Source organism: Podarcis tiliguerta, assembly GCF_965153285.1.
Source record: "Podarcis tiliguerta genome assembly, chromosome: 5".
NCBI classification, from domain to species: domain Eukaryota; kingdom Metazoa; phylum Chordata; class Lepidosauria; order Squamata; family Lacertidae; genus Podarcis; species Podarcis tiliguerta.
In genome coordinates this window covers 20,445,995-20,468,710 of record NC_139538.1, presented here as the reverse complement: position 1 = coordinate 20,468,710, position 22,716 = coordinate 20,445,995, and the positions used below count along the sequence as shown (strand labels likewise).

The window sequence follows — 22,716 nt, the reverse complement described above, 5'->3', positions numbered from 1 at the left end:
GCTGACATCACCTTGAATTTCCATCTGTGTTACCCTGATGCTCTTAAGCATCCTTCATGTACCTACTGCTCTGGGCTATTTTCACTTAGCACATATAGAGGCTGTGACTATCTTAAAGTGTAGATGATATGAATAACAATTGTTTGAAGATCTTACCCTCTATCTCCCTGGATAACCTATCGTCTACAAAGGATAAATAAGTGGCAGATAGCTTTTGTCATCCCTTATCCGAGCTGTACACTTGTAAGGAAGAGCAGGGATAATCACCTAAATCTAATTATGGGTTAAAAGAGGCCATGACTGTGATGTGGCAGTGAGACACCTTACTGTATCAATCCTGTTTGCATTAGAAAAATAAGGTTGTCATATTGATTATTCAAATTAGCTTGCATTGGCCATGGCTCAGTGGCTTATATCGCAGCTGAAGCACATGAAGAGCCCAGCTTTTCACAGAAGACCTATGCCTATAGCATATATTATTTGGTATCATGTTTGCTAATTTAAGGGTTTAAAAAAAGAAGAGTTAGAGAGTTTTTATCGCAAGGGTTTAATGTACCATCAGAAACAGCACATGTGTGATTTGAATAATTAAAAAAAGGTTTGCCAAAATAAGGCAAGAAGTAGCACTGAAGTTAATAATTCTTAAATCATTCTGCTCTAATTGTGTAGTGTAAATATAGTTAGTTATGAAACAGATATATATATATATTTAATGTATGTATTACTGTGGGGTAAAAAAGATCCACAGCTTTCAACAACTGGTGTAGCCTGGTGGCTAAAAGTCTTGAGTTATGAATCCTGAAGTCTCCAGTTTGAATTTTGCCTCTGCCATAAACTCACTAGGTGGCTGTAAGCAAGCCACTGTCTCATAGCCCGCCCCCCAATCTCTATGTGGATAAGAATGTTGAGCTGTACAGGGTTGTTGTAAGATACAAAAACATGGCGTGGCACTCTGTGCTGCATGGCGGAAGTGACGTTTGGCAGGGTGATTTCAACGGTGCAGCGCTCGTGGTAGTCATCAGTGCCGGTTTTTATGTTTCCCCTGTGGTGTTGTGTTGATCGGACAAACTAGGGGAAAAAAGCTTTACAATTTTGTGTGGGTGCTCCCCCTAAAAAAAAGGGGAGCTCTGGAGCCTCTTTTTCTAGAAAAAAAGCCCTGCGTACTGTGTCCAGTACTGGGCACCACAGTTAAAGCAGCTGGAATATGTGCAGAGAAGGCCGACCAAGATGATTAAGGCCCTGGAAATCAGGCCTTATGAGGGAGTTGGGTATGCTTATCCTGGAAAAGAGGAGACTGAGAGGAGATATGATAGCCACCTTCAAGTATCCAAAGGGCTGTCACGTGGAAGATGGAGCAAGCTTGTTTTCTCCTGCTCTGGAGGGTAGAACTCAAACCAATGGCTTGAAGTTACAATAAATGAGATTCTGACTAAACATCTGGTGGTAAGAGCTGTGTGACAGTGGAATAGACTCCAATGAGAGGTGGTGATCTCTCCTTCATTGGAGATTTTTAAGCAGAGGTTGGATGGCCATCTGCCATGTATGCTTTAACTGAGATTCCTGCATTGCAGGCAGTTGGCCTACATGACTACATTTGCAAGAAAATTCTGAGGAAATAAGTTCAATAAAAGGTTAGGACACGGGAATTATAATTTATCTTTTTCTGCACAGCATGGACATGATCTGCTTCTGTTCTAAACATTGAGTGCAGATAGTCACAAGCTCTTAATGCTGAGATGAGACGTGCTTGCTGTTTCCTTTACCCCTGAATTAGATGCATGAAACCAAAAAAGTTTTAGGAGAGAAAACTGGAAAATGATGCACTTTAGCTGCAGCTAATAAATAAAAATTATACAATTGCTGTTTGTGCTAAGAACACTAAATCTGCATTCTTTCGTCCTTACTAATCTTTAAAAATATCTCTATTTGCTTCAGTGTTTAATATAATTATATATAAACTGACTGGGCTCATTCCATTAAGTAGGCAAGGCTGCTCTGTATTATATGAAGAAATTAGTTTCCAGTTGGGTTTTTTTTTTTTTGTATTCATGCAAGTTTTAAGTGCTAAAATTATCAAGGTGTATTCAGTTGTATCCAAAGTCTGCTTATGCAACTGACTTCCACTTGTGCAACAGGGTTTCCTCTTCCTCCTCTTCCCTGCATACCCTCAAATTCTGCTCCAGAAGATGGGGGGAACAGATTTTGTGGGTGGGCAGAGGAAGAAGAGGAAGTCCAGTTTCATGAGTGGAATTTTGCTTGCACAATCCATTGTATTTTGAACAATTGTTAGGGGTGGCCATGTTAGTTTGCTGCAGCACAAATGACAAAGAATCTTGTAGTAACTTGAAGACTAACATTTTTTTATGTCATAAGCTTTTTTTTATCTGATGAGATGGACTGGGGCCCATGAAAACTTAGGAGATAATGCATTTGTGAATATTTTAGGCCAGGATAGGGCACCTGTGGCTCTCCTTGTGTTACTGAACTACAGTTTCCATTATTACTAACCATTGGCCATGCTGTCCAAGCTGAGGAGCCTTAAGAGTCCAGCAACATCTGGAGGGCCACAGGTTCCTCATCCCTGTTTGTTGTATGTTAAAATTATTTTTAGTACCTAATGTTGTTAATGTGAGCTGTTCTATTCTCTAATTGAAAATCCAAAATCTGATGATAATGATAATGATAATGATGATAATAATTGTCTTCTCTGGGTGACAACTACAGTGGTGCCCCGCAAGACGAATGCCTCGCAAGACGGAAAACCCGCTAGACGAAAGGGTTTTCCGTATTTCAATGTGCTTCGCAGGACGAATTTCCCTATGGGCTTGCTTCGCAAGACGAAAATGTCTTGCGAGTCTTGAGATTTTTTTCCCCTCCCCACCCCCTTTTTCTAAGCCGCTAAACCGCTAATAGCCTTTTAGCAGTTAATCCACTAATCCCTTAAGCCTTTAAGAGCCGCTAAACCGCTAATAGCGCTAAGCCGCTAATAGGCTTGCTTCGCAAGACGAAAAAACCGCTAGATGAAGAGACTCGCAGAACGAATTAATTTTGTCTTGTGAGGCACCACTGTACTTGCAACCGTAGGTCTGGCTGTTGGTTTATTGTGTTCTTAAGCTATATCCCCAGTGTGGTTTAGACAAGAGAATGAAATAATTAAAATGTAACCACAAAAAAATAAAATAAGATAGAAGACACAACGTGCATAAAAGAGGCATAAGACAGCAAGATTCAAAATTGCTTGGGAAAAGAAAAAGGTCTTTGCCTGGCTCCAAAGGGACAATAAAATAGGTGCCAGTCACACCTCTTTGGCAATAGTTTTCATCGACATCATAGACTAGCTGGACAGAGGAATGGTAGGAGGCTCCAGCTGTGGAACTCCCAAGGGACCATGAGTGGTCAAAGGGAGAAGAGGGTTGAATCCTGGGAGGAGGTCGTGTCAGAAACTGAAGAGGTAACAAGGTTTAGTGAGCAGGGAGAGTCTGTGATGGAGAGAAGTGCAGAATCAGAATCGGAGGCGGAAGGAGGGAGGCCAGTGTTAACTTCACTTTCTCTTTGTGATTTATTGTTGGCTGGCTCCCTGACACTTAGCTGGCATGACGGTCCTTACTTTGGTAGCTACTTGCCTCATCGCAGATGATGGGGGCATCTGCAAGAAGTCCTCTATTGAAGATACTGTATCAGGAGGCAGGGTGGGGTGGCAGCACTTACCTGACCTCCTGTCAGTGGAGGCCTCTGCTGCTTGCCAGGAGGGAGAATGGGATAGGCAAGGCAGTGCAGAGGATGGTGCTGTAGAAATGCAGTGATGGAGCCAATAGGTGTGTTTGCACAGTGCCGACCTCCCTGGACAAGTTGTATGGGGAAAAGTTGTATGAGGAAGGTGGTAAGGTGTGTGTGTGTGTGTGTGTGTGTGAGAGAGAGAGAGAGAGAGAGAGAGAGAGAGAGAGATAATATCATATATCAATTTTAATTAATCTGTCAAATTTTTGAGTGCAAGTTTCTGTTGTGTGACTATACACATACACATTTATCATGTTATCAACTCTGTTCATGTATCTGAGGAGCTTTAAATTGCTTGTAAAAGCTTATGAAACTATAAACCAGTTTGTATTTAGGAGAGCGTGACATTTTTAGTTTAGAACTTATTTGTTAATTGGTTTCCCCAACTTGTTGCTGATTTGGATACATTCTAGTGGAACTACTGCTCGGCAAAAATATTTTATCTATTTATGCTTATGTCTCTCACCCCTCTTTTAATTGTAGGGTAGACATCTAGCCTTTCCGTTTCCCCAAATACCTCTGTGTGTTTGTGCCCGTGTGCTATTTAGAGAATCTTTGTGGCTTGGAAACTATGCAAGTGAGCTTAGTGAAAATGCTATTGACTAGCCATCTGGGCAACTGGAATTTATATTTTAAACAGTAAAAACAACCAGAAATGTACAGTTCACTCACATTTTAAATTTTGCTTAGCAAGGTATCAAACACAGTTGATAATATGTACATAAAAAGTTAACTTGTATAACATTCCTTCTTGCTGCGTGAATGACAAACTCCTTTAATATAGTTTTGAACACCTTGTGATGAAAAGCGCAACACATACAGATTTGTCTATAGACAATCAAAGTTGCATGAATACAGTTTCTCTTAATGCAAATTCCAAAGCAGCAACTAATGAACTAAGTCTACAAACACAGACCACCCAGTGCTCTTTTTCTATAAAGAGGTGCCAGAACTTACCATGAACACCTCCCTTGTTCTCTTATAATGGCAATAGAATCCACCTGAGAAGTGCCAGAACAGAGTTCCAGCTGAAAAATGCCTTGGACCAGCCTCAAATCGAAGGTAGTTCGGTCTCCCATAAAGCACTGTAGTATTAATGGGCCATAATCTCTATGGAAGTCAAAGCCTTTCTCATCCTATGGCGACTTGATAAGATCTGTAAACTTTGTGGCCACTTCTAGAAGCTATCATGACAAGTAAGCGTTAGTTCGTTAGTAAGTTAAAATAGTAGATTTACAATGACCTTGATTCTGTGTGAGTGGGAGGACACCTGTACTTCATATCTGAGTTAACCAGAGTGTCTGGAGGCAGTTGGAGGATGGATGACAGCTAACAGATTGAGGTTGAATCCTAATAATACAGAAGTACTGCTTTTGTTGGACAGGGTGTGGGGACTCCCTGGTCCTGAATGGGGTAACTGTGCCCCTGAAGGACCAGGTGCACAGCCTGGGAGTCATTTTGGACTCAGAGCTGTCCATGGAGGTGCAGATCAATTCTGTGCCCCGGGCAGTTGTTTACTAGCTCCACCTGGTACGCAGGCTGAGACCCTACCTACTTGCAGACTGTCTCACCGGAGTGGTGCATGCTCTGGTTATCTCCCGCTTAGACTACTGCAATGCACTCTGTGTGGGACGACCTTTGAAGGTGACCCAGAAACTACAACTAATCTAGAATGTGGCAGCTAGACTGCTGACTGGGAGTGGCTGCCAGGACCATATAACACCGGTCCTGAAGGATCTTCATTGGCTCCTAGTGCATTTCTAAGCAGAATTCAAAGTGTTGGCGCTGACCTTTAAAGCCCCAAACCAGGGGTCGGCAAAGTTTTTGTGGCTTGGGCTGGTTCATGGTCCCGCAGATGCCGCAGTGGGCCAGTGTGTGTGTGCGCGCATGCATGTACAAACGCCATTTCCGGCGCTCTTACTTGTGTGGAGGAGGATGCTCAGCTTCCCATTGGCTGCAGGAGCTTCCTGCAGCCAATGAGAAGCTGGTCAGAGTCACGGAAGGCGGTCACCGCTCTGCTCCGCGCTGGTTTAGCGCGGCGCATGAGAGCCAACCGAGTGGGCGGTCAAACTGCTTGTGGCCCATGCCCTAAACAGCCTTGGCCCAGTATACCTGAAGGAGTGTCTCCTCCCGCATCGTTCAGCCAGGACACTGAGGTCCTCCTCTGAGGGTCTTCTGCTGGTCCCCTCACTGTGAGAAGTGAGGTTACAGGGAACCAGGCAGAAGGCCTTCTCAGTAGTGGCGCCCTCCCTTCAGATGTCAATGAAATAAACAACTCTCTGACTTTAAGAAGACAGCTGAAGGCAGCCCTGTATTGGGAAGTTTTTAATGTTTGATGTTTTAGTATGTTCTGATATGCTGTGAGCTGCCCAGAGTGGCTGGGGAAACACAGCCAGATGGGTGGGGTATAAATATTATTATTATTATTATTATTATTAGATCAAAAGACATTCAGGAACAACATTGCTTACTATTTTTCACTAGGTAGCCTCAAGGATTCATTTTACAGAAAATTATCCATTTAATGAAAGTGTTATATAAATTTTTAGGTAATAGGTAAGCCTTTGCGGTTAGAAGATGTGGAGAATTTTGTGGAGATGTCATAAGAGTTCAGAATCTGGTACCAGTTGACACTGAAATAAATGATAGTGTGTATGGATTATGAAGCTGGATAAACTTACCTCATCTAGGACATTATGGTCTGGAATCAACTAACCTGGCACACTTGCGGAAGCCACAGAAGGACTCCCACTAGGGCAACAAGAGTTCCTCCCTTTCCTCTTCCCAGTGCCGCTCCCAAATCTGCTTCGGAGCATCAGGAGAACCCCCAGAACAGCTTGCATTGACAGAATGATGTTGAATTCCATGTTGACCTTTATCTGAAAACCATGAGAAGATAGCAGTGTCTTCTTGATCATTGCGTTGCTTTGTAATATTTGTTATCTAATATTTAAGCTTCCCTTGAAAACTTTTCAGCTGATATTTATCAGGTTTATTGACGGATTTTTCAAATACCTTATTACATTATTGTACCACCACAGTACGTTTCTGGCATTTCACCATGATTCCAAAAGCTGTCTTCTCTTAATATCTGAAAACACGTCTTCCTTTTATTTTGTGGATATAACATATGCAAAAATCCTGCTAAAAAGCAGAAAAATAATACCATATGTTAAATTGTTCAATAAGGATAATGGAGCAGTTGTTAATGCTTTTATTTAATATAAAGTTTATGTTCAGCAATTGTTAACTTTATATTTAATGAGCAATAGTTTATTACATCTCTTTCATGTTAATGGTACTTACAGAACTCTCTTTTTTCCAAAAATTAAAACTTAGCAAAATCTTATTCCTTCAAATGTTTTGTTGTCTTTATGAGGCAGCTTAATAAAGTGGAAGTATTTGTTTAATATGATCCATTTTTAAAAAATGTGTCTAATTCATTCTTCTGTGCCAAATGTTTTTAAAACAACAGACTGAGGACCTGAAGGAATAGAGGAAATGAATGGACACCAATGTGTCCAAATATCTCATTTTGCCTAAAAGCAAGTGCCGGCAGATAAATGCCCATAAAGGGATTTTTTTTCCTTAAGCCCCGTGGATTATTATTTTTTTGCAACTTTTTGTGTGAGTTAGAAATGAAAACCATTCATCTAGTGCCCCAAAGAACGGCCTTATTGAATGGAATAACAGTGTAATGTACCATTGAAGGCAGGATTGAAAGTGATTATCTTGTTAACTCTTGACAGTTACCGCCAGCTTGAAATAGAACTGGCAGGCTTGATTTGCAAATGAATTACAGCTTTTTCATTTTGTGCCAGGATCATCTTTTTATATTCTGATATGACAGATGCTATGTTCCCTGCTTTTGTTTCTCTTCAGTTTTATACTTGCAAATAAAAAACAAAAGATTATGATAGTAATTTTATTTGCATCTTTTCTCTAGGAGTTTATTCTTTGTGAGGAAGTTTTTAATCTTATATTTTACGTACATTTGTTTAAGAATACTTATTGTTACTGGCAGAATGAAATTCTATTAGTTTTAAGAACAATAGTAATTAGGTGAATGTAACACATACACATTCTGAAAATGGAAAATCAATTAGTCTTTTACACTTAAAATGTCAGTTTTAAATGTAATCCACTGATGGTACTGCTTATTACTTGTATCTGAACAAAACACCCAAGTATATCCCCACCACCACTGTTTTACAAAAAAAAATGATATAGAAAGTCCATTTTTTTTACCTGCTTTACCCAACTCGTTTTATTAATCTACCCATAAACACAGATGGTATGGTATCAGATAAAATAATTGCCAAACACTTCTTATATATACACCCCATTCTAAACTATGGTTTATTGTGATGTGAATGAGCCCAGGGGAAGCTTCTTCTCATTCTCTTCTTCGGGAGGCAGTCGGAAGCCTTTGTTTCAGTTTTTAGTTAACTACAGTTTAACGTTACGTCTGAACACTAAACTGTTGTTAATCTTAACTGTGGTTTGTTGAAACAAACAACGCAGCTTCATTGCTCATGATATGAAGTTTGCTGGTTTCATACAAATCAGAATTAAGAGTTTATCATGTTTGAGTGATATGTCAAGCTGTTACTGCTAATAAAAATGGAAGTGAAAACTTCTGAACTCCATGAGGCTGCATTGAATGCCGATGGGTGGGTGTGTTGGAGGGGGCGGAGCATACAAGCCCAAGGATTGCCTTGGTTTATTTGCATTATGACACGATTCCCTTTGTGACATCAGAGTGCAGCTATTGTACTTATTGAATGAAACAACCCCCCCCCCATCTTTCATCCCTGGAATATTAGTGGTGAGTTTAATAAAAAATTCCAATTTATGTCAAATACATGACAACTAGATTGGTGGATGTGTTGAATGTAGTAGATATCTGCAGGATATCTTGGACATCGTTGGGACTTTTTTTGAGAGTCATAAAGGGCACCAATAATGTAAATGATGTTCTGTATATGAGGTGGATGAATGCGCATTGGAAAGTGGATTCTTACTGTCCCAAATTTGCTTCCTGGTTGCTGCAATGCCAGTGAAGTTTCAGAGTTGTGCTCTGACCCTCTTTTTTAATTAAATGATAAGGTGAAGGACTAGATTTTCAGTGTAAAGTTGAAAATCAACAAGTTCCTTTCCTTTAAAACTTGCATCACAGGCAGATTGCTCCTTGTACTTTCTAGATGTCTGGTGTGTTCTCCTATTCTGTCTAGATAGGTGTGGCTTTCAGTTGTGTGTTGCCTGCTTCTTCAACATCCTTGCTAAGGTTCCTGACTTTGCATTCAGGATGACTTCCTTCCAGGGTTATTACTTTTTGGTATCATCATGTGCAGTGATTTATCCTTTTCTCATTTTGTTAGAGCTATTGCCTACATATAGAAATGAAATGAAATAACATCATTTACCTTCAACTTTGACCTAAGCCCCATCATAGTTTGCAAATGGTTATTTCATGAATAAGAGCAATAATTTGCACAGGTGTATATGGTACTATATAAAGGCCTTTTGTTGCAAGTTCCCTTACATGCCAGTGTTTGGTTTTGTCCTGTGGTCCATAATTAAACATAGGATGTGGTTGATCTTTGTTAGGGCACTGTGGCAGGGTTGGTTTCACGTGTTTGGCAATGGACTGGGCAGATATGCCGAAGGTTAACTGTTAAGTAAACTTGTGGCTTTAGCTTTACAAAGTACTCTGAACTTTGGAAGGTTTCCTTCAGCCAGTTACTGAAATAGAGATCCATATTCATAGCCGTGAGGATTATAGCCATCATGACCATAGCTTGTTATTTCTGTACACAAATGCAGCTTATATTTCACAGCTGTGTATAAATGTGTGCATGCAAAGGCCAAGAGATAACAGTGATCAGAAATGACAAGGTTTTCTGCAGCAGTATTTCAGTGTTTAGGAGAATATTATACTTGGGTTTGCAGTATAACATGGTTACTACCATAGGAAGAAGATGCTTATCCTTACTGTGATGAATTTGGAGATACACAAAAGGCATCATTTTACCTGTCTTACTTTGCATTCCTTCTTTTATACACATGAAGAATTTCTTTCTTATAACAATTAAGCCACCTTCTGAATCACTATTCAGAAGGTGAAGTACTGTGGGTTGTATTCAACTAAAACTTACTCAACGTAGACCCATTGAAATGAATGAACTTAGTTATGTCCATTAATTTCTGTGTGTCTACTCTGAGTAGGACTAACACTAAATATCAGTCATAGTCTCTGGTTTACTGAACTGCATTTGCTAAGCCTAAATTGTTATACATCATAGTATTTGTACACACCTTAGTTGTATGTATCAATTTATATAAATATGAATCTGTATTTAAGAATTCTGCATCTCTCACATACTTGCATATCTGCATGTTTTTGGCTTGTGAATTAATGTTTTCAAGAACTGAATTTTACTTTCCACAATGTTTTCTCAAGCAAGTTAATACTACCTTTTGCAGTTATGCCAGATCTTGTAGTTTTCGATACTATGCCTGAACAATTTTAAGCTATGATCCCTTGGATTTATTAATGCTCTGTTATAGGCTGTTGTGGACCTGGTGCAACCAGTTGAATGCAGTGGTTGCCTCTCTACATCCTATGGATTTTTATGAAATATCTCTTTAGTTTTGTAAAGTCATGAACACATAACAAAAGCATGAATATAGGATCTCTGTCAAGGAAAATGAGAATAAACTATAAAAAACCTCAAAATATATTATAGCTGCCATCTACATTCTAGCAAAATCAATGGAATGTTCCTATGCATTTAATGATACTGGATTCTTACCCACTGTATTTCAGTTTCCAAAAGCTTGAGAGACCAGTTTAGATATAGCTGGGGGTACAGTATAGTGAATTTGTAAAACCAGTCTTTGTACAGAACTTACATATTGATGATTATATACTTTAATGTTGGCAAGTCTTTCTTTTACTGTCTATTTTGAAGCAATTATCTGCGAGCAATAACAAATCTATTGTTCTTCTTGCTCAGTTACTTAGCATGATTTTAGTCACTTTTAATGCTTTCTGGTTGTAAAAAGAATAATTTGTTGCATAGAAGTCTCACCATAGTTTATGATTCTTGAAAAGCACCAGAAACTGTTGTAACAACAGTTCCTGGGTAAGAGTGCAACACTAATTGTTTACCGTATTTTTTGCTCTATAAGACTCACTTTTTCCCTCCTAAAAAGTAAGGGGAAATGTGTGTGCGTCTTATGGAGCGAATGCAGGCTGTGCAGCTATCCCAGAAGCCAGAACAGCGAGAGGGATTGCTCCTTTCACTGCGCAGCGATCCCTCTTGCTGTTCTGGCTTCTGAGATTCAAAATTTTTTTTTTCTTGTTTTCCTCTTCCAAAAACTAGGTGCGTCTTGTGGTCTGGTGCGTCTTATAGAGCGAAAAATACGGTAATTATCTCAAGGATTAAAATTTGGATCTTAAGAGCAACTCCGGCTCATAAGGGGCTGCATGCAATTTCTGCTTTTTTGTCTTTGAATGACAGACCCCATGCCCCAACGCAAACTGCTTTTGAAGCTACCCTCATTTTTGAATGCACTTTTCCCATCCGGTGTAAAAAAATGGTTTTTGACAAAATCTAAAGTCTCCTTGGATCTTGGTTCTTTATCTTGGAGTCTTTATATTCTAGCCCCTGGCTACAAGTGTAAATTGTGTGCTAGCTAGATAATCTTCATTTGTTTAAGTTTCAAAATTACATATTCAGCTGCTCCAACAGGAAAAAAAGGCTCCCAAAACTGCTTGCAACTGCAAGCAGCTATATGGTATGTGAATGAAATTCATAGGTTTGGAAGGAAAGTTGTATTGAAAGTGACAGGTGCCACAAAGTTTATTTAGGACAACCTCAGATGTGTCTGTTAGTCTCATAATGTTTGCCTAATATATGTTCAGCTACAGCACTTCCTGCTTTAGAACCTTGTGTTACACCAATATTACTCTCTGTGCTCCTTCAACTACAAATTGGATGAACAGACAGTGACACTTTTTCAATATTATTACATTAAACCAAGTGGATTTTGATTGATAACCTAATATTCAACTAATGCAAAACATCAATCATGGCAAGTATATTAATTATTTAATATTGCAGTCTAATTCAGAAATCGATGTGCTGCATGAGGGGAAGGGAAACTCGCTGTTCCCAGAAGACTTAAGACAGGGAATGATTAAAAAAAAAAAGACCTGCTATACTCTCGTGTGTTAGCTCGATGCTAATCTTTATTCATTTGCCAATAATCTCTTCCCATTTTCCACTTCAGGACCATTTTATCAGTTTTGAGATCTATAATTGAATTAAGTCTGCTTTCAGCACAGAGCAAAAAGAGTTGCACAAATATTGATGAAGTCATGACAGGGACAGCACAGGAGACAGACCACTGAAGAGGACAGATTTGATGCCATTAGCTGGATGCTCCCTGTATCAGTGACCTAGGCCCTGCTTCCTAGCAATTAAGTTCATTAGGACCTTTGGCACCAAACAGTATAAATACAGGGCTTGAATTCTCTTTTAATAATGCATGATGTGGTAAAGTAACTTTCGATTATTATAATAAGGGTTTGAATCCAACTTTTTCTGTGATGATTTTTTAAAAATGTAAGTTAGGCAAGTATGCATATTTGCTTCAGGTTGGTTTTTTAGGGGGCGCCTGAATAAAAAGCGTTACTAAAATATATACTGAACCCTCTAGGATGTATTTAAATAACTGTACAGTTAGGATTGTGCCTGTACGGCACAGTTGTAATTTGCAGTTACTACTGCACTATAATCACATATTTGAGTCAATCCAGTGCTGGAGTTTTCTTATTGTAATTTGTCCGAGTGACAAATCATGCCTATGTACATAGTCTAAGCCCAGCCTCTCACCCCTTCTCATCCACAGGAAACGACATCCTTCAGTGCTACCTCTAGACCAGGCATGGCCAAACTTGGTCCTTCAGATGTTTTGGGACTACAACTCCCATCATCCCTAGCTAACGGGACCAGTGGTCAGGGATGATGGGAATTGTAGTCCCAGAACATCTGGAGGGCCAAGTCTGGCCATGCCTGCTCTAGACCTTTTTATACCCTTTCCCCAGCCCTGTCTCTTTACCATACCCAAAGTTTCTCCACTTAATGGCTATGAAGATCAATTGAGTGTTAGAAGTAAGGCTCCTTTAAGTCAACTGTCCACCTGTTATGGCACTCAATATTCAATAAGAGCTGTTTGACAGTGGTCTCCCACATGAGGTAGACTCTCCTTTATTGAAGGTTTTTAAGCAGAGGTTGAATGGCCAACTGTCACAAATGCTTTTGTTGAGATTCCTGCATTGCAGGAATTGCTTGTTAGCCGCCCTGAGCCCGGCCTTGGCCTGGGAGGGCGGGGTATAAATAAAAATTATTATTATTATTATTATTATTATTATTATTATTATTGCAGGGGGTTGGACTAAATGATTCTTTGGGTCCCCCTCCAAGTCTATGATTCTGTGATTCTATTCCCTGATGAACCTCCTTACTTAACCTTGAAACCTGCCTTGTCTGGATTAAGCTTCACCTGCTACCTCTAGTACTTTACAGATTACAGAGACCGGGTCAGAATCTCCACTGCTTCCTTGGAATCAGATCAAAAGGAGAAAGGGTTAGGTGGGATGGAAAGAAAGAACAACAAAGGGCACAAGAGGGAACCTTATTGGATACCATATGCCAATGGCCATAGCATCAATTTGCAATTCAGAAAGGCTCAGACTAGCGTAAAACAGTTCACCCAGAAACCATTATACTGCAGTTGATGACATAAAAAGCATCTCAGAGGGCCAGCAGAACCAACTCCTTGTGTACATCAAATTAGCTTCTTCTGTTTGTACGTGTGTATCCATTCAGCTGGTGTTAGAAATGTGTAATTTGTAGTAACTATTTTAGTTTGATGTTGACAGTGCTTAGTTTTGTTACAGTATGCTTGGGTAGGAAACGCAAATATATGCCTTAGTATACCTTCCTTGCTGCATTTGTCTTGTCACTCAATTAAATAAATCATCATCCATTAATATTATGCATTTTAGTTGCTTAACGTGCAAATTTACACACATTGAATCTGAATATAACAATAGTGCTGAAGAAGAATTTTTTTTTTTTTTACTTTTGTTATTAGGTGATGGAAATGTTTCCTTCTGATATAAATGGATGGTTTTCTGACTAACTCATAGTGATGAAAAAAATGGAATTGTGCAAGACTGCCATTCTGCCATTTAGTGTATTTATATTTTCTTATAATAATATTATTATTATTTAAACAATTCATATATTAAAACAAACATACCCAGAAGACGGTATGACTTTCTCTTCTTTTTCAACTTTCCAAGTTGCACATAAATAATTGCAGACAAAGGTTTGGCATCTATTTATAACTTTTTGTTCTTCTGTTACAGGGATGCTGGAAACATCAAAGCTGGATTAGAACATCTGGTAAGTTCTAATTTTCTCTTGAATATTTGCATCATCTTTGATATCTGCATTCCAAATGAACACTTTTGAATGAGCTTTGAATACCTTGAATTGAGAAAGTCAACCATTTCCCAGAGGGTCAGCTTACTGTTATTATGTGAAGGCACTTACATTTTCATTTATCTTACGTTTCAAGGGATTTTAATTTTTTTAAATTACTTTTTTTTTTGATGTAGAGATGAAATGAAATGGACTGTAATCCTTGGATTGATGATTGCCTTAATTATAAACCAAATGTTGTTTGGTGTTGGATTTTTGGCATATCCTGATCTGAGAACAGTAAACTTGTACTTTAAAACTCATTCAAATTTTGCATGCATAAATATGGCATTTCAGTAATTTGAGATCTCTGAAATAAGTACGCAGCTTTGTTTTAACAATGCCTTTATATTATGAATTGTGTTGACATTTAAATTCTATTAAGTTCTAAGATATACAGTACACAGAATTCAAATTATTTCAGTAAGCATATTGTAATTGTGAGTAAAAGCTTAGTGTTAAATACAGTTATATTGTTGTCAAACAGAAAAAAGCTTATCTCCCGAGTTTACGCCCATAAGACTCAGAAACGTGAGGAGTTAGGAGTCTAATGTTGTTTATTGCAAAGCAATAGGTTACAGTCGGATTGTTCCGCAAAACTGCAACCCCGCCTGGTGGTCCAGGCCATGGTATTTATAAAATTTCAAACAAAGCATTTCAATTTCCACCAATTTCCACCACTCATATACATCCTTACCTCATTTCATGTTTAATACACATGTGTAATTAGCACTGGCAGTTTCTACTGATTAAGTTGTGATTCCCACTGTGTTCTGTTACATTGTGTTAGTGTGCATGTTGGGAACCTGTGTTACGTGTAGCCATTTGCACCATGTAGCAATGGGGGGGGGGGTGCAACTTGCAAAATCATCAGTTTCATAAAGTAACAGGCTACCATACCTTCTGTATTAGAAGCACACTCAAGGATATACAGGGGTACACATCACATTTATTGTGGTCCTTTCGGCCACCGCCATGCTTATCACAAGCGTGATATATATCACATGTAATATGTTAACAGTTATTATGAGAATGTTACATTTTAATGACTACTTGGATCCAAAGAACTTTAGCCAGAGTTCCTTTCAGACAACTGGACTTTCTTGTCCTCTTCTCACTTCCCCTTGTGCCTTATTAAAATAAACTTTCCAGGGGCAGGGAACCCTCAAAAATTCTTTGTAAAGTTGTGCAGAAATTGTTCTGTTTGTGTGTCTGAGAGACAGAGAGAAACTTGATGGGTATATGAGCTAGCCCAGCTACCTTAAACAAATTGAAGTGCCTTCTATTTGACCAAGAGGCTTTTTGGATCCAAGTTAATTTTGCTGGCTTTTTGTTAAAATTAAAGATCCATTTTGTTTGTGTGCGAGTTTTCTCCCCCATTCAATGTATAACCTGATGCGGATGATTTATTTGGTTTATATCCTACCCTTTTTCCTGAAGTAGCCCAGGGTGTCAGATGCCACAATAAAAAAACATAGTTCAAACAACAGCTAAAAACCTTATTTTTTATTTTTATTTTTAAAAAGACAGTCTCAACCAGTGATTTCGGGGTTGACAGGAATAGTGTATTCTAGCCATCAAATGCCTGGGTAAACAGGAATGCTTTTAAATTTCTTCTTAAAGTCAATAATGAGGAAGACAGGTGGAACTCAGTCAGGAGTGCATTCCACAAGTTGGAAACTACAATTGAAAAAACCCTGCCATCCAGGCAGCCCCCATTGATGACAACACTAATCAGGACTTCCCTGCTGATTGTAGGGTCCAAGAGAAGGTGCCGTTTTAGCTACTTGGGTTCCAAGCCAGTTAGAGCTTATGCTAGTACAGGAAGCCCACAACTTACTCAGAGGTTATATTCTGGGGATTGCTTGTAAAACCAAAATTGTGCATAGCCAAATTAGGATTGCCAAAGTCTTTTTCCTGGAATGCCCACTTCCTTAAAAAACATACAAAACTTATTTTGCCAAGCTCATGAAGCTGAATGCACACAAGTTAATGTGCATAAGCTGTGGGTTTACTGTACTAACACCTTGAATTTGGCTCAAGAGCTCACTGCCAGCCAGTGCAGTGCAGTGCAGTGCTTTCAGGACCATTGATCCATTGTTCTATCTGGCGGTGCCCCCACTTACCAGCCTAGTAGCCTCATTCTGTACTAGCTGCAGCCTCTGGACCATCATCAAGGGCAAGTTCACATATAGCACATTGCAGTAGTCCAGATGGGAGGTCATCAGAGCATGGGCAACTGAAATTAGTACAGTGAATTCTTTATATTGTTTCAGTTTTCCAGTGTAGCTGGTATTTCTCCTTGTTAACACTATTTTTTTTTTTAAGCCCTTGGTGTTCCTCCTTTACCAGTTTTTAAACCACCACTTTCACTCTCTCAGTGTCCCTTCTCACTCCCATGCCACTGCTATTGTCCAGCCTGACTTCTCTTTTGCTCCTCTATCCCCCCTCACTTCATGCAAATCCAGGGTTGTGATGAGGCTTTCTGAAACCTCCAGTGGGGGCTGTACTACTGCAAATAAAATATAGGGAGAAACATTAATGAAATTACCCAAAAATACTTGGCTTCAGAAAGTCTTGGACAGTTGTCTTGCAAAATAGAATGCTGATTTATAGCTTTTAAAAAGGTTTTATTTATGATTTTACAGTATACAAGCATAAGTGCTCATACATTGGGGTTTTTTTGTCAAGAAGAACAATAACAAGTACCCATTATTAACCTTCCCCTTTACCCCTTGAAGTGTGAGGTAACCAACATTAACTAGTTTACTAGTTTGTATTTTGAGTGTACATCAACTGTGTTACATAGTTTTCAATTTGTTGAGAATATATGAGGAAATTGGACCATAAAGAAGGCTGATCGCCGAAGAATTGATGCTTTTGAATTATGGTGCTGGAGGAGACTCTTGAGAGTCCCATGGACTGCAAGAAGATCAAACAACAACAACAAAACTTGACTACTGTAAAGTAGGAAATGCTATAACGGTAGTAAATTATATAATTTTGTTTATTTTAGAATAGAAATAGAAATACTTTATTGTCACTGTACCACTTGTTTACAGTGAGATTAAATGAGCCCCCCCCCCCCAATCTCTCAGTCCTTGTTATACTCTGTGTGCTGTCATACGACCACCAACCTCGAACGTCAGCCACAATGTTGCCGTCTTCCATTCAGCAGCCTCATGGCCCACGGGTAGAAACTGTTCTTTAACCTGTTGGTGCGGCTTATCATGCTTTTATATCTCCTGCCGGAGGGCAGGAGATTAAAAAGGTGCTGGCCAGGGTGTAAGTCATCCCTAAGAATGTTCCTTGCTCTTCTGAGGCAACTGTCTTCTGCGATGACATCTAGCGGACTCAGGGGACAGCCCATGATATCGTGTGCTGTCTTCCCCACCCACAGTAGGGACTTTCTGTCCATGGCTGTCAAACCAGTGTAAAGGTAAAGGTACCCCTGCCCGTACAGGCCAGTCTTGACAGACTCTAGGGTTGTGCGCTCATCTCACTCTAGAGGCCGGGAGCCAGCGCTGTCCGCAGACACTTCCGGGTCACGTGGCCAGCGTGACAAGCTGCATCTGGCGAGCCAGCGCAGCACACGGAACGCTGTTTACCTTCCCGCTGGTAAGCGGTCCCTATTTATCTACTTGCACCCGGGGGTGCTTTCGAAGTGCTAGGTTGGCAGGCGCTGGGACCGAACGACGGGAACGCACCCCGCCACGGGGATTCGAACCGCCGACCATACGATCGGCAAGTCCTAGGCGCTGAGGCTTTACCCATAGCGCCACCCGCGTCCCACACCAGTGGTTTGGGACCCGCGTCCCAAACCAGTGTACCATACCATAATACAGTATGAGAGGACACTTCCTATCGTGGACCGATAGAAGGAAATCATCAGTTGCTGTCTAACATTGTTCTTTCGCAAGACCCTAAGGAAATGAAGTCTCTGTTGGACCTTCCTAACCACCTGGGCTGTATTGACCTTCCAAGTAAGGTCTTCGCTAAGATGGACTCCCAGGAATTTAGAGGAAGAGACTCTCTCCACACAGCCCCCCGATATACAACGGGGCTAGCTCCCCTCTCTTCCTCCGAAAGTCCAACACCATCTCCTTTGTCTTGCCAATGTTTAGGTGCAGATTGTTCTCTGAGCACCTCCCCCCCCATACACAGATTCGTCTCCGCCTGTAATTAAACCCGTTATGGTGGTGTCATCAGCAAACTTAATAATTGCAGTAGATGGGTAGGATGAAATGCAATCATATGTATACAACAAATACAGGTATGGACTTAGCACGCATCCCTGTGGAGTGCTAGTGCTGAGCTTCAGGGAGGTAGATGTAACAGGCCCAATCCTCCCTATTTGTGTCCGATCTCTCAGAAAGTCTTTAATCCAATCACAGATGTTAGAGGAAAGGTCTAGGTCCCTTAACTTTCCGATGAGAATGTCCGGAAGGATGGTATTGAAAGCTGAGCTATAATCAATAATTCCCTGGTCTCTCCAGATGACTCGCTGCAAGGTGAAAAGCTGTAGCAATGGCATCATCTGTTGACCTATTTCTCCTATAGTCAAACTGGTGTTTACCAAAGTCCAGTGGAAAACATGTTCTAAGGTGTTGAAGGACCAATCTCTCGAAGCATTTCATCACTACAGATGTTAATGCAATGGGTCTATAGTCATTTAGGCAGTTAATTGCTGTTTTCTTTGGGATTGGGATAATGGTGGCCGCTTTCAAACATGATGGAACACAAGCGGTTTGCAGAGAGATGTTAAAAATCCTCGTCAAGACCCCTGCTCATTGATCAGCACAATTTTTTTACCACTATTCCCAGCACCCCATCTGGGCCAGCAGCTTTGCTGGGATTCACTGCCCACAATGCAGCTTTCACTTGATGGTTATATAGACCTGTTAACTCAAATGTAAATGAATAGCTTCATTTACATTACTGTAAATTAGATTCTGTTACTTTTGTAAAATAACAGAAAACTGGAGACTTTCAAATGCCACTGTAGTTTACTTTGGGAAGATGTTTCTGATTTGGTTTTTTGACAAAAAAAAGTTCTGACATTGGAGAATTGGTCTTCTGTCATGAGCACTTGGGAGAAGAAGCTTCTATTGTGATTTCAGACTATTGCTCCTCAACTGTAAAGAATCACTTAGACAAGTCTTTGGGAGTGTTGTATCAGCAATGGGCCTTAGAGATGAAGAGTTATAATTAAATTTTTAAGAATAAGATTGAAAACAATTGAATTTGAATGATACTAAGATTAGCTAAGGTATTATCCTTCAACTGTAGTAGATATTCCTTGTTAGTTCTTTAGCTCTATATTTTTCTCTATTAATAACAGTTGAGCCATACCTTTTTCTAAATGGAAAAATTGATCTCCTTCAGCCTCTCCTCGTCTGACATTTTAGAACAATGACCGACTTGTCCTTGTGGTCAAGAAAAGAAATTTCACCATTTCAGGAGTGGCAGACTGTCATTAATAGCTTATTAGCCCTTGAGTGATTTGTGTATAGTCACTGCCTTTCAGCAATGTAGACATTCCTCTTGTAACATGTTAATCAATAACCACCAAGATGGGCTGCTGGGCAACATGCTTCATGTATCTTGGCCAGTAAAAGTATTCATAAGCTTCACTGCTACTGGAACAGGTAGGATTGGTCAACCCATCCACTCATGGCCCTATAAACGTCTTCCTGGGTTTTTGTATGTATTATATGATTTTCATTTGTGTATATGGCTTTTGTTCAATTGGTATGTTTTGGGCATTATCCTGGATGGAAATCCTATGTAGATAATAAAGACACCCCCCACTTCCTTGAGATTAATAATTGTCAAAGAAAGAAATCCTGAGATCTTAGAGCACTCTTGAAGAAGTTTAAGCTTTGGTGAGCCTCCAAGAAGCAAGTTATAGGGACAACCCAAAGCAGCATTTTATCTATTAATTGCTTATAGTGGGAATAATCCAGTGAAGTGCTTCTGCTAGCACAATGAGGTTTCTTCTGCTCATGCACCCCTTAAATCTGTTCTGGGGTTTTCTGCAATCCTCTGGAGCAAATTTGGGGAAGGCACACAGGGAGAGAAGGAGGGAGAAGTTCCACTGTGCAAGAAGTAGCACTTTGCTGGCTACTGTCCAATTAAAGCAATTCTTAATTAAAACTAAAAATACCTGACTACAGCATTGAATGAAATATATGAGAATTATGGATATCAAGTCCCAATAAAAACAAAATTAGAGCTCTTAAATATAAAGAAAAGACATTTTTGTGATATAAAAGGAACTCTTGTGTATCAGCATTTGGAAGAAGGAAGAAAATGTTTTTGGAAAATATAGGATTTTTTTCAATATAAAATGTAATTTGGCATAAAAAGGTGTTAAGAAAATTAGGCACTAATTTTCTAATAAGGTAATTGTTTAGCAAACAGAATCATCACATGTTAAAATTGTTTAATTTATTTATTTATGAATCTCTTACATTCTTGTCTATCCCTACCACATACAGTCAATGCTTTTTTATACCCCAAGCAAACTGCTCGCATGAATTATTGAAATAGTCATTAGATGTTGTTTGCAATGTTAATGTGCACAAATAATTTTATTTAGTAGATCTTTTATAGATTTTGTTTGATATGGTGTTGATGTTGTATTATACCGGTTAGGTCTCTTGGAGTTCACTGGAATAATAACAGCATTTCCAATGCTGTATAGTAACTTTTAAAAAACAATGTGATACCTAGAGACACTCAGCTTCATTTAATTGTCCTTACTGAGATTAATAAGTGGTCTGTTCCATATCCCACTTAAGTCAAACCGCTTGATTTTAGTCAGTTACCAGTGGTTTTAATAGCAATGAAGTGGTTTAAATAATTGTATTTCAGTCTATTGTTATTATTTTATTTATTTAAAACATTAGTGTTCCTTTACAATATGGAACAAATGCAAATATCCAGTTGCTAAAATCAGCAAAAGATATTGCAGAAAGCATTTCCCTAGATCTTGACTATTTTTGGGGGGAAATGGTCTAAATGTTCAGTTATTTCAGGGGGTTGGACTTGGCGACCCTTGTGGGTACCAAAATTAGGAAAACGTACTAATAACACTAATAGTAATAACTAAAACAGATTGCAGCTGGAAATAACAACAACAATCTTTGTAAGTATAACATGTGTTCAAGTTAATAGGTAACTAATCCATGTGTAAAAGGTAAAGGGACCCCGACTCTGGGGTTGCGCACTCATCTCGCTTTATTGGCCGAGGGAGCTGACGTACAGCTTCCGGGTCATGTGGCCAGCATGACTAAGCCGCTTCTAGCGAACCAGAGTGGCACACGGAAACGCCGTATACCTTTCCGCTGGAGCGGTACCTATTTATCTACTTGCACTTTGACGTGCTTTCTGCAAATTGCCACTCCCTTTCTCGCACCAGTCTGTGGCCCTCCAGTCAGTGGCCTCCAATTCCCATCTGCCCCAGTCAGGAATGATGGGAGTTTTAGTCTAGCGACATCTGGAGAGTTACAGGGTCCCTGCTGTAAAGGATATTCAAGTGGTCATGCTAGTCCTCACCCCAAGCTACATAGTTATACATCACTCGCTTTTCCACCACTTGATTGAATGATTATGCAGCACCTGATTGCAGCTGCAGGTGTTTCGTGGATGAAGGGCTTTGAATTCAGAGTGATGTGGTAGCTCATTCACACGTGCATCTTGCAGTTATCAAGTGGTGGGCAGCCATGTATGAACCAGCACCCTGAATAAGACATACTCTGTCAGAAAACTGTCACTGGCAGAAAAGATACCTCCAATTTTTAATAACTTTGAAACCAAGAGCATCTTATCATTCAAGTACAGCTAATACCTTCCACTCGGGTCTGTTGTTTCCTTGAAGCAGCTGGATCCTGATCTCATACACACACATACACACTCTATATGAATTTCTTTTTATTTCAAGGAGGCTTCTGTCATGGAGAGAATTGTAAGTTGTCATATGTAATTGGCTAGCATGAATCCCGGGGTTCGGAAATCACTTGCACCCGCCTCTTTCAGTGTTTTGTAATACACACCCGTCTGTTATGCTCACTATATTCCTGAGAGGCTAAGTTGAGGAGCCACCCTGTTAAGCCTTCTCAATATATTTATTTGGTTTTGTTTTTATACTTGGATTACAAAATCATTGTCCATTGTGCTAATGAATAAATTGAATTAGACTGAAAAGGTGTGCTTGAGTTAATATTAGGATTGAGTATCCCTCAATATTAATTTGGGGTTAGAGCCTTTTCAATAAAAGCTTCCAATCTATCTTAATTTGTGTATAAGGAATGGGGGGGGGGGAATAAAACTAAAGCTGGCCTTTCCTTTTTACAGTAAATTTGTTTATTGTGCTGTA

At 39.6% G+C, this 22,716-nt stretch overlaps 1 protein-coding gene across 3 annotated transcripts in view; it reads left to right on the top strand.

Annotated features, from left to right (window-relative positions):
- Positions 1 to 22,716, top strand: part of RSRC1 (arginine and serine rich coiled-coil 1) — a 161,138-nt gene that overhangs the window by 50,620 nt on the left and 87,802 nt on the right. For all 3 annotated transcript variants that reach the window (XM_083442932.1, XM_083442930.1, XM_083442931.1), the window contains exon 5: positions 14,222 to 14,258. In XM_083442932.1, the coding sequence (XP_083299058.1) occupies positions 14,222 to 14,258 (37 nt within the window). The remainder of the gene's footprint in view (positions 1 to 14,221; positions 14,259 to 22,716) is intronic.